The sequence below is a fragment of the Epinephelus lanceolatus genome, chromosome 16 (genome assembly GCF_041903045.1).
Source record: "Epinephelus lanceolatus isolate andai-2023 chromosome 16, ASM4190304v1, whole genome shotgun sequence".
NCBI classification, from domain to species: domain Eukaryota; kingdom Metazoa; phylum Chordata; class Actinopteri; order Perciformes; family Serranidae; genus Epinephelus; species Epinephelus lanceolatus.
Window position 1 is genome coordinate 42,021,123 of NC_135749.1, and position 11,612 is coordinate 42,032,734.

Sequence of the window (11,612 nt, forward strand, 5' to 3'; positions counted from 1 at the left end):
TATCTTTAAGATGATGATATGGATCAATGTTTTCATTTTGCATCAATGTAAATGGATCATTAATCAATGAATCAATGTGGATCGATGTATCGTTACACCCCTACTCAGTAGGGATGCACCGAAATGAAAATTTGTGGCCGAAGCTGAAGCCGAATAATATTAAACGCTTGGCCGAATACCGAGTACCGAATACCGAATATTGTTAGATTAGTGTTGTCAGGGTACTAATATTGGGACCCACTGTACAATACCAATGAAAATATCATGGTTCTGAGTAGTATCACGATACCACAGCGAAAATGAGGCAGATGTGCCTTTTGTCATTTATAAAAAGATAAATCACTTTTCTATAATACATCAATGATATTTCAATGGAATAAATTAGTGATTGACTTATTCATACTTCAAAAACAGCATCAATAAGTGATTAACATAGGGGGATTGAAATAAAATAAATAAATGAAATAAAAATCAACCAGCCACCCTCCTCCCCTCATAAGTCCCTTCATAAGTAAAGAACAGTCCCTAAAGTGCGGTGAGGTTTGTGGGCCGTGAATGGCTTGTTTCTCCTCTGACACATCACGTACCCGTGTTCGGCTGGCTCGGCTGTTCAGGTACTTTTGGGCAGTCATGACGCCAAGAAGAGGATATTATTGGAGCCGACTTCTCCGTCGCGGTAAGCCGATTTGACAGGAATACATTACTGTCTGTGTGTGTGACCCCCGTTCAACCCACAATCGGTGGGATTCGCCTTTCGTTTCTGCTGATGGTTGAAATCTGTAGGCTGCTCGCACAGTGTGCTGAATGATTTAAGTCTATTTTGCTTGCTCAAAACTATTTTTAGTCGCAAATGCCAGTGCCGTGACGGGCGGCTCGCCACACTGCCGACATTTTACTCCGCTGGTCACGGCACGCTGTTTGATTGCGTTATCAAAACATGCCACTATTATTCGGCCTTGCTTTTAACTTATTCCACCGAATATCGAATGTGTTTTTTTGCAATATTCGGCCGAATATATTCGGTTACCGAATATTCGGTGCATCCCTACTACTCAGTATGGTATGATTCTATATTATTACTGTGGTGTCTTAAGCATACTATTACCATCTTGCCATCTCATGCATTTCAACAGCTGCTTCTTAGCACGGGACAACTGTGCCAACAATACATATCTATTTAGGCCTGTTTTGATCAACCGTTTAAGTCTGTAGCAAGCTGTCACAATGTCACTAAATTAAGTTGTGATGTACAATATAATCATCTATAGTTGGTAGGGTTGGATATCGAGGGTAATAGCCCAGAACCAAGCAGTATTGAAACTTCTCCAGTCAAGCAATCCCTGCATTCCATACTTTTCGTACCCAGATGCAGAAAAGGAAAGGACTATTTGTACGGTTTTGCTTGCAGCCAGTTCCCACAAGCCTTCTTCGTTTTAATGTCATTATGTTATATCAGCAGCTACAATCCGTAGTCTGTGGTGTGGTGAAGTACAGTCTGGTATATTTGATGGAGTAAGCAGTTCAGCTTGCCGAGATGCCACCAAAACGTTCTGAAGTGTGGCTGTACTATACTCCTCTGGTGTCTGCTGGCATTTTACACAAATGGATGCTTGTATTCACATGATGGTACAGCAGGAAAAAAAGGTACCAAATGAAGTACTCTATTTGTATCGCTGTCACAACATGGGTACTGGTACTGTAATTTTTATTACAATACCCAGCCCTATTATTATTATATTAGCTGGGTAATACATTAAGAAACAGGCCATCTGGTAAAAAGTACATTTTTGAGATTTACTAAGATCATCACATGAATCATTAGCATACAGCTGTTGATAGTTTTGGTGTCTTTTTCACATTACCATGTTGAATTTCTATAAATGTGTTACAGCTTCATGTGGAGTCAAAAACAATCAAGTTGAACCATAGGCGTTTGTAGCCCATTTTTGGGGGTGGTAAATTGAATCCCAGCACACCTAAAATTTGAGAGATTTTTATTTATTTTTTGTCCTTTTTTAACAAGCTAGGAAAGTGTCAAAACCACCCCCATGGTTTGATCCACCCCATCCCTCCCACCTTTCCCCGACCCGGGCTCTGAGCGCTCTATCTGCACAGAGCAATGCGCTGCCTTCCAGAGTGGGTGATATGAAGTAGTGGTGTAAGTACCTGGCTGAAACCAGGATATGTGGCACATTTCCTAACTTCTACCACTCAATACCAACACATTATTATCATTACCTGTCCTCATTTTTGCTGCATTTAATCGCAGGTCACTGTTTATATTGTTAGGTAGGAGCTAGCTGACGTTTTTTCTAGCTAGGAAACGTTACAGGTGGTCAGTACCACTGTCCTGTGTTTGAATTGGAATGAGAGAAGCTAGCTGTTGTGTCATGTGCATGTGTTAATATTAAAGCCAAGGTGCTACTGACTAGCTAACTGACTGGATGCCCATTAACATTATAACTCCTATTGTGTGTGTGTGTGTGTGTGTACAGACAGACAGACAACCTCATCATGGATATAAGATTGTTTTTTCGAAAAAAAAAAAAAAAAAAAAAAAAAAAGAGCCAGGTTCAGGTAAGAGTGTAAGATAAAATGGTCTGTCTATCTAGAATGATGTTGTAAGTTGGATCAATGTATCAGTTTATATCTCTTATTAGATATAAAACGCATTGTTTGGTTATTTGCCTTTTGGTTGACAGTACAAAGAGAGAAAGAGGAGCTGAGAGAGGACTTTATTTATTAGTATTCTTATTAGTATTTTTGGTACTCACTATAGGGGGCTGGTTTACTCCAGAAACGTATACTGTTTGAGCTGCTGTATCAAAATGAGTTGTCTTCCCCCAGAAATTAGGGTTACGATATGTTTATTTTATGATTCCAATCCATTCCTCTTTTGCTGTGGCTCAGCATTTAAATAACCTTTGTCAGATTTGATAGTTTAGTCACAGACTTTCCCAAAAAGTGTCGTGCTTTTCTTTCACAAATGTGGGAATTAAATTGCGTTAAAATGCACAAAACAGTGAAATTTATCTTGCCTGGCCGGGCAGCTCTCTGGGTGCTCAGCACCCCTAAACCTCTGATCCTAGAATCGCCCCTGAGTTGAACTAATCTTATCTCCCATTTGATCTGATTCACACCTCACAAAACATTATTTTTTCCTACATAATTAAAGGTTTGTGTCACAAACTGTCAATTGACAACTTCACAGCAGCTATAGGAGAGTATTATCACAGTCAACACAGTCCCTACCTGGAGCCCACATTGTAGATGTTGTACTGCAGGGTCAGATCACGGCCCTCCACAGCGTAGCGGTTCAGCAGGGATTTAGAGGCCAGCAGACGAGCTCCCTCTTCTCCTGAGCCAAGGCCAAACAGAGCCAGGACCAAAAACACGGGTAGCATCTTTGTCATCTGCAAGAAAAACAGGCCAGGTTAATGCTATTAAAGGCACACACTCCATAAGGTCCAAAGTATGTGGACACCTGCAGCCAGCTTCCAAAATTCATATCACATGGTTGTATTTGGCTGACGTTTAGGTGTCCACATACATCTGGCTATAAAGTGAAGAAGGCTCACTTTGTCCTTCAAGGTTTCCGACACATTCAAATATTTGAGGCAGCCTGCCACGATTAAAACATCGGCTGCAATGTTTTGATTTTCTATTTTTGGAGCTGGACTGTTTTATATGTGCACTGTTGAAACATATATACTGTTCAGTTATTCATTGCTCCACACTCTTAAGGTGTGGAACATTCTCTGTGCACTGACGGAGCAGCAGTACATCAGGCGCAGATAAGTGACACTTAAACTTTCATTGTGCTGGGTCTAAAGGTTTGCCTCTGCAGCAGCTGCATATTTCTGCAAACACTGAATGTCATACTCGCCTGAAACCAAGAATTGCTTTCTCATTAGCTTAGAATGAGCCGATAATGTCTACATATAGAGTGGGTCCTCTTCCGCTCACTCTGACATGTTATTTCTACAGTAGCCCAGGAGGACAAACCTAACACTGGCTTGAGAAAGAGCCATTCACATTTTCACATTGGCCACTGTGGTTTTCCTACACGCTTGGCACACGGGAGAAATTTTACTTACAATTGTTGCAATCTGTAACCTCACTGCTAGATGCCTCCAAATCCTACACAGTAGACTAGACCTTTAATTAATCTAGCCAGCAGTTCAATAAACATGTTTATGCAATAAATTGCTTAAATAAGGCTTTCATTTAAACCTGTTTCTTGCCAACAGTTAGCTATAAACAGAGTGTGGTAGAAAAAATGCCATGGTTTGGTCTTTTGAGAGGCCTCACAGTCCTATACATTTAGCATGTTTCCTCTTATTAAGCTATCTATAATGTTTAGCAGAGATCAGGGGTGTCACACCAGCATGCATAGATGTCTTGGCAACTGTAACTGATTTAAGCTGAAAATGTCAGATAAAGGAGTACCCATTATTGTCATCATTGAGCGCAGCAGATGGTAATAAAGTCATAACGTGGTGCACACAAGAGCAGCCAGACTGCAGTCAGGTGCGCCCTGCAAAGTGCGTTGGGTGCTTACGAAAACACACTTTTGGTAATTTCATGGCCATTGACACACCTGTGATGCACTTGGTCATGGGGACAGGGTGCACCCTGTGTGCAGAGAAGGACACTGTGTTACCACTTTTTTACGATCTGGAACAATAGTGAAGAATGATTGCCCAGATGTCCCAGATCAAAAATAATTTCTTCTGTTTTCTTAGTATGTACAATGTGTAGAAAAGTAATGTAACTATTTTAATTTGCTCAAAGCAATGTAACGTATTACATTTAATTACTTTTTAATTATTTTTCTAACAGGTGTTTAAAATGAGCAATAAAGATGAGAAGAGACTAAGCCAACAGAAGGCTTTCCGACATTGTGAAGAGACACAAAGCAACAGAATGAACAGTAGATTCTACACTTTATTGTAAAGAATAAATTCAGATAAAACCCCTCTGTAACCCCCATCATTTGGATTAGTAACTTTAATTTATTACATGTTTTTCCTCAGTAACTGGTTATGCTTACATTTATCTTGTAATTTAATGAGTTACTAGTTACCCCCAACATGGCCAGTAGGAGAGGAGAGACACTACGGGCTAGTTTTAACACTAGGTTTAAACTATTTTGATGGATTTTTTTTTTTTTTTAACCGTGAGCTATGAATTTAAGAGTGACCTATTTTAAAGTAATTTTACTTCCTCCTTTTTTTTTTACTCCGTTTCTCTGGGCTGCAGGGTTCTATGAGGCTACGTTCGGCCATTTGTCAAAAACTTGACCCTAGAAAATCTTCCTCTTTCCTCAAGCCAGGTGTTGCAGGTCTGGAGCCTCAGTTCGTTATTCTTTTATTCATTAAAGGTTAAGTTAAGTGCAGATTGACCTGAGGTACAAATTTTCCACAGGACCGGAGAGCCTTAAAGCCATTCATTAAAGCGTTCCTTACAAACAGAATAAAAGCGCTTCTGATCTAAACGTTGAGGGCATTCATGGATGGATGAAGTAAAAATTCACAAGAACAATTCACAAGAACTCGCCTGAAAGTCAAAGTGATAAACCAGAATGTTTCAGACGCTTACGTGGACAAGACGAGACATATCTGACGTTAGCTTGCAGTGACAGAATTGTTAGCTTTAAGAACAGTCCTGTCTACGTTTACATCACACACATAGGGCAAGTAACACTGATGAATCTGATTCTAAAATTACAAGTCAGAATATGAGTGCTGTTTTTCTAGTGAAAAGAAATACAGCGTAGACTGTTACCGTTCACTGGTGCTCTCCGGATCGTGGATATCGAAGAAGGTCGCGAGGCGCATGCTCAGAAGCTTAAAGCCGCTGTTAGCATGACGTGGACTAAAGAGGGACTGCAGACAGGTCAGCGCCCCCTAGTGCTGGGAGGTGGTGCCGTTTCCTCTGATTGTTGGTGGGTCATAGAGGGGGGAGCATTTTCAATGCAGAAAGGACCTTTAATGCAAGCTATTTTTACATGGTTGCAGGGGCGTAGATATAGACAGTGCAGGCAGGGCAGTTACGCTGGGGCCCATGGGATAAGGGGGCCCATAGAGATTGGGCCCTCCAACTATATGGTAGAAAGAAAACAGGCCCTTGTGGGTAACAGAAATATGCCTGTGATCAAAGAAAACTTGCATGTAATTCAAAATGGTGCCATGTGCTTTATACGCATTCGAAAAGGCAAACACTTCTCCATCATGCTCTCTTTACTGTTTTTTGTAAAATAGGCAGTTGTAATCTATAACAAAATAAACTATAAATAAGGCATAAAAAAGTATTCAACTAAATAATTCTAATTCAAATTTCCTTTGATGCATAAGCAGTGTCTCTCCTGATCCATCAATCAATCAATTTTATTTATAAAGCCCAATATCACAAATCACAATTTGCCTCACAGGGCTTTACAGCATACAACATCCCTCTGTCCTTAGGACCCTCACAGCGGATAAGGGAAAACTCTCCAAAAAAACCTTTAACGGGTCCATGTCTCTCTCATGCTCTCAACTTTTCTTTTTTTTTTTTTTTTTTTACAGTCAGTTTGATTTCTTTACTTTTTCTCTGTGTGCAGTTTTAGTTCAGTTATGGCACTAATTACTTAGAAAGTTAAGAAAAAAAGAAAGAAAGAAAAAACATTTTATCCCTGCTGTTTTGATGGCATTGGGTAAAAAATTGATGGATTGATGAATGGATGGTAAATCTCCAAACATAAACTTTACCAACAGCCTTTTTTTTTTTTAGCTTTTTTTTAAATTGTTTATTTATTTATTTATTGTGGATATTTCTTATCTGAGCAAATGCTTTTGTGAAATATACACATTATACCTTGTGATGATGTATGATTTAAAGTATATGAATATTTTGAGTTTATGTGATGATGAATTACTCTGCTGTAACTCTATGCAGTACTTTCCATTCAGGAAATCCAGGCAAAGGAAAGTGAGGGAGTTGGTCAGCAGTCTGCCTGCAGTGGGCCAATTCAGCCACTAGGTGGAAACAAATAACCTTTATGTAGCATATAAAACACATTCAGACCAATGTGCTAATTACAAAGTAGCTGACCTTAAAGAAACACACACACACACACACACACACACACACACACACACACACAAATACACCAGCACAAATCTTCTTTGTGCAAATTCAATAACTCTAAATGTCCACCTTTTTCTCTAGCATATGATTTTAGTGTGTGTGTGTTGTCTTTTATGTTTTGATCTTTTTTGAGTGTACAAATGCTTAGACACCTCCAAATCAGAACATTTGTTAAATGTCTTCTTACTTTACAATAGCCTATAGCACTGGTGACAAGCACATCTCAAAGCCCAACATAGGAAGACTGTACCTATGGCTGCTTCTAACAAAATATAAAACATAAGCTTAAGCAGAATCACAATCAAAATGTTCTTTGTAAAACATGCAAGACTTAAAACCAGTGCCATGCACACACATTTTGCAGAGCAGGTGGCTCAAGTAGCAAAAAGAGCATCTCTTCAAAGATTTCTTTTTGCATGCGCAAAGTGCTGGGGCCCGTTGCACAAAAGTAGGATTCAGACATCCAGGATAAATGACTGAGCTGGGTTCAACGAATCCAAAACAAGAACGTCCAGGCTTAATTGGTTGCACAAAGACCAAGCCAGGATGAGCAGACACGGATTCATAAGCCAGGTGAAACCAATCCTGGATCAGTGCGCGCACGTGGCTTCCTCTAATAGACCCCGCTATCGATCACAGACTCACCGATTCACCATGGCAACAAGAGCGGCGTACTTTTCCCCGTCGGAGGCAGAAATCCTCATGGAGGCTTACGAAGAGGTAAAGGATCGAATCATAAAGAAAGGCAACACCGCCACAATAATAAAACAACGAGAGAAAGCAAAGTTGCAGACCGCCTGAATGCGCAAGTATTGCACAAATACACACTCACTGCTCCGCTGAAACATCACAATTACAATCCAAATAGTTAATTAACATCTCCGAAAACGTAGTTGTACTCTGATTATGAATTAGTTGAAATTGTAAGTGAAACTGACTGCAGATGTGAGTGAAATTGTGTAAATGTAACTCCATCAGACTGTATAACTCTTTGATGAATAGATGAGCTCACTGACGTAATTGAATTTCCCTTTGGGATAAATAAAGTTCCTCTTATCTTACCTTATCTTAGCTCCTCATGCTCCATGCTCCTCTGCTGTTTCATTATATGTATGCAATTTTGTGTGTGTGTGTGTGTGTGTGTGTTTGTGTGTATGCTGATTGATCATAAGAATATATATATATATATATATATATATATATATATTCTTATGATCACATAGTCAGCATTGCAGACCATCTGAAATTATAAGATGAAGACTAAATAAATTAAATCAATCAATGCACATCACAAGCAATGCACAGTGTTCATTAATCGATATCAAAACGTCATGTCCACCTTTAACATTAATGCTGTGAAAGGATTTCCTATTCACAAAATCGGGGGATTATATATGTATATATATATATATTTGTATATATATATATATATATATATATATATATATATATATATATATATATATATTTGATATTGTCGATTAATGAACACTGTGCATTGCTTGTGATGTGCACTGATTGGTTTAATAGTCTTCATCTTATAATTTCAGATGGTCTGCAATGTTGACTATCTGATCAGCAATGTTGTGGCAAAGTGGCCCGGCTCAGTCCATGACTCCCGAGTCTTTCGGACCTCTGGAATCTATTAGCGCCTATCACAAGGTGAGCCACACAACCTCTGTTAATAACCACTTTTTACATCATGGCTGTGTCAAGAATGTCACTCTATTTATGAGGTTGTGATGATGAGATTTTGTATTGACAGGTGAATTCTCTGGTGTGTTGCTGGGGGACAGGGGGTATGCCTGCCAGCCTTTTCTCCTCACACCATACACAGACCCTCAGGAAGCACAGCAGGCCTATAATCATGCCCATGCCAGGACAAGGGCCAGGATCGAAATGACCTTTGGCCTTCTGAAGGCACGCTTTCACTGTCTTAACCACTTAAGGGTCAGCCCTTTGAGGGCATGTGACATCACTGTGGCCTGTGCTGTCCTCCACAATGTGGCCTGCCTGAGGAAGGAGAGAGCCCCCAGAGTGCCATCACACATGGACTGGGACAATCCTGCCATCTTCCCTGATGACGACAGTGGTCAGCTGGTCAGGGACCAATATGTGTTAAATTATTTTAGTTAACATGCATGCTTTAAATTTAAGCTAAATATGTCCTGCAGTGGCAGAGACGCATGCTCTGAATTTCAGTTAAATATGTCCTGGAGTGGCAGAGATGCATGCTGTGAATTTCAGTTAAATATGGCCTGCATTGGCAGAGGAATTTATGTTTTTTTTTATTCAATTTAAATTGATTTGGCCTCTTATGTTGTTTGTGCTGTATACTGTGTGTATACAAGCTTGCAGGGAGGCTACTGCATCCATTCATTTGTCTGCTCATTTGTTGTGTATGGATTTGTCCTGCATTTATTTCAGTGTGCAGACATGCGGGGTGTATCATATACAGACTTTGAATGTGTATTTATTCTTGTGTTGTATAATATCCTTTGATTCCGTGCTTTCTATCTTGTAGAGTCACCGTGTGACTTCAGTTTTGAAAGGAGCTGATGGTTTACTTGCTTTGATTTATCCTTATTCAATAAAGGAACATCATGTTACTCTTTGATGTGTATTTATATTTATATGGGATTTGTATTTTATATAGTCTATGGGAAACTGTAAATTATCTAATGATTGCAAAATCATCTAAAATCATCATTTATCTAAAATGATTGCAATTAATGATCACAAATGTTTAAATAATGATAGTGGGTCTGGTTGAATGTGATAACAACGTGCAGTGGGCAGTGGAATAACTATTGGTTTCCATTTGTGGTGACTGCTGACTGAGATAAGGGATGAGATTAAATAGATCCTGGAACTTAGCCTGGTCTGGAGCAGGCTAGCTCCACAGAATAAATCTCCATGGTAACTTATGTCATAACATATCCCGCTGTCCACTATCCCGCTTTTGTGCAACCGGATCACGATTAAGTTGAGCCAGAATAACCAAGATATCCCGGCTTAATCCCTTATCCTAGTTTTCTGCAATAGGCCCCCAGTGTGAAAATAATAATAATAATAATAATAATAATAATAATAATAATAATAATAATAATAATAGTAATAATAATGAATAGAATAAAATAAAATAAACTGTCACAGAGCCTTTCAAACACAGCTGCAATTCAAAGTTTTATGGCAAAGAAATGTTTTAGAATTTTTTAAAACACAATAAAGAGAAAAATATTAACTAGAATAAAATATAATAATAAAAAAGATGACTTGACCCCTATAAATTTAAGACCCAATAAAAGTCTGGTTTCTTAGTGGTTGGTGGTCCATGCACTTATTAAAGTTGTAAAAACAAAAAGGTTAAAGCCGTGAAAAAGACACATCACAAAGAACTTTATTTATCCTGAAAAGTTAGAGCAGTGCAGATACAAAGCATGCAATATACATGGACTAAAATAACAAAGTAAAAAAGGCAATGTAAAGCAAATATAAAATTCTATGAAGGCGCAACAGGTTTTATGACAATCAGACAGATACTCATTTATTTACATCCAAATTTCTACCGGGCCACACTCTTCTTCGGAAATACTCTCGCTTCCTATTGGTCAACTACAGAAACATTTTGGGGACATGCTTTAATGGCTTAGTTAAAAAAACTCCACGAGTTTGATGACATTTGAACAAACCCTCATTGATTTATGGCCAAATTTTCGAATTGCATTTGTTTTTAACTGGTGGTGCCCCCTATTGACCCAATTCAAAATAATTTCACACGTGGTTCATAATTATTATTTAGACAACATATATAAGATCCGCACACCAAGTAAAGCTCCCGTCAAAATGCCATTTGTTATAGAAGTGATGTTTTGAGCCCTCAGGCTCTTCTTCAGACTAAAAAATGTGAGCAGAGGTGCCCTTTTAAATACCCCCAATTCCCAAATAACAATTAGTATAATCATTGACAGCTGTACAAAAAAATACATATACTGAATATAATCGTCAAATGAAAAACAATCAAAAATATAGAAATAATATAATTACTATTTAATATGCCCTGCAAGTTCTGTAATGATTGGACAAACAATCTCTGATTTCTAGTCTAATGAGTATTATTCCACGTTCATTTTTCTACAGTTGTGGTGCCTCCTAGTGGTCAATTTACATGAAACATTCAGGATATGTTCCTGGTACCTCTTAAGACATTGTGTTCATCCTAAAACCAGTTCTCGCATCCACGTTTCCCTCACTTGCGTCTCTTCCTTGTGTCTTAGCTCCGCCCTCGTAGGACACGGGGAGAGATGCGAGGATGAGACACAAAGACAGAAGAAACGATATGTTTCGAGAAATGAGACAATAGGAGTTTCTCAGTACTCAAGTTCAGCAGTTTGGATTTGTGGACTTGGCAAGTTCGGATTTGGCAGCGAACTTGAGGGCAGTTGGTCTTTATTGTGATCGTGAGCACTGGTGAGTTGGAA

The 11,612-nt window shown here is 38.9% G+C and overlaps 1 protein-coding gene across 1 annotated transcript in view; it reads right to left on the reverse strand.

The window, feature by feature from the left end:
- Positions 1–5,901, reverse strand: part of ssr2 (signal sequence receptor, beta) — a 31,811-nt gene extending 25,910 nt beyond the window's left edge. Inside the window, exons 1-2 of the mRNA XM_033644005.2 lie at positions 5,788–5,901; positions 3,253–3,413 (exon numbers count right to left, since the gene is read on the reverse strand). Coding sequence (XP_033499896.1) covers positions 3,253–3,413 — 161 coding nt within the window. The 5' untranslated portion in view covers positions 5,788–5,901. The remainder of the gene's footprint in view (positions 1–3,252; positions 3,414–5,787) is intronic.
- Between the last annotated feature and the right edge of the window lie 5,711 nt (positions 5,902–11,612).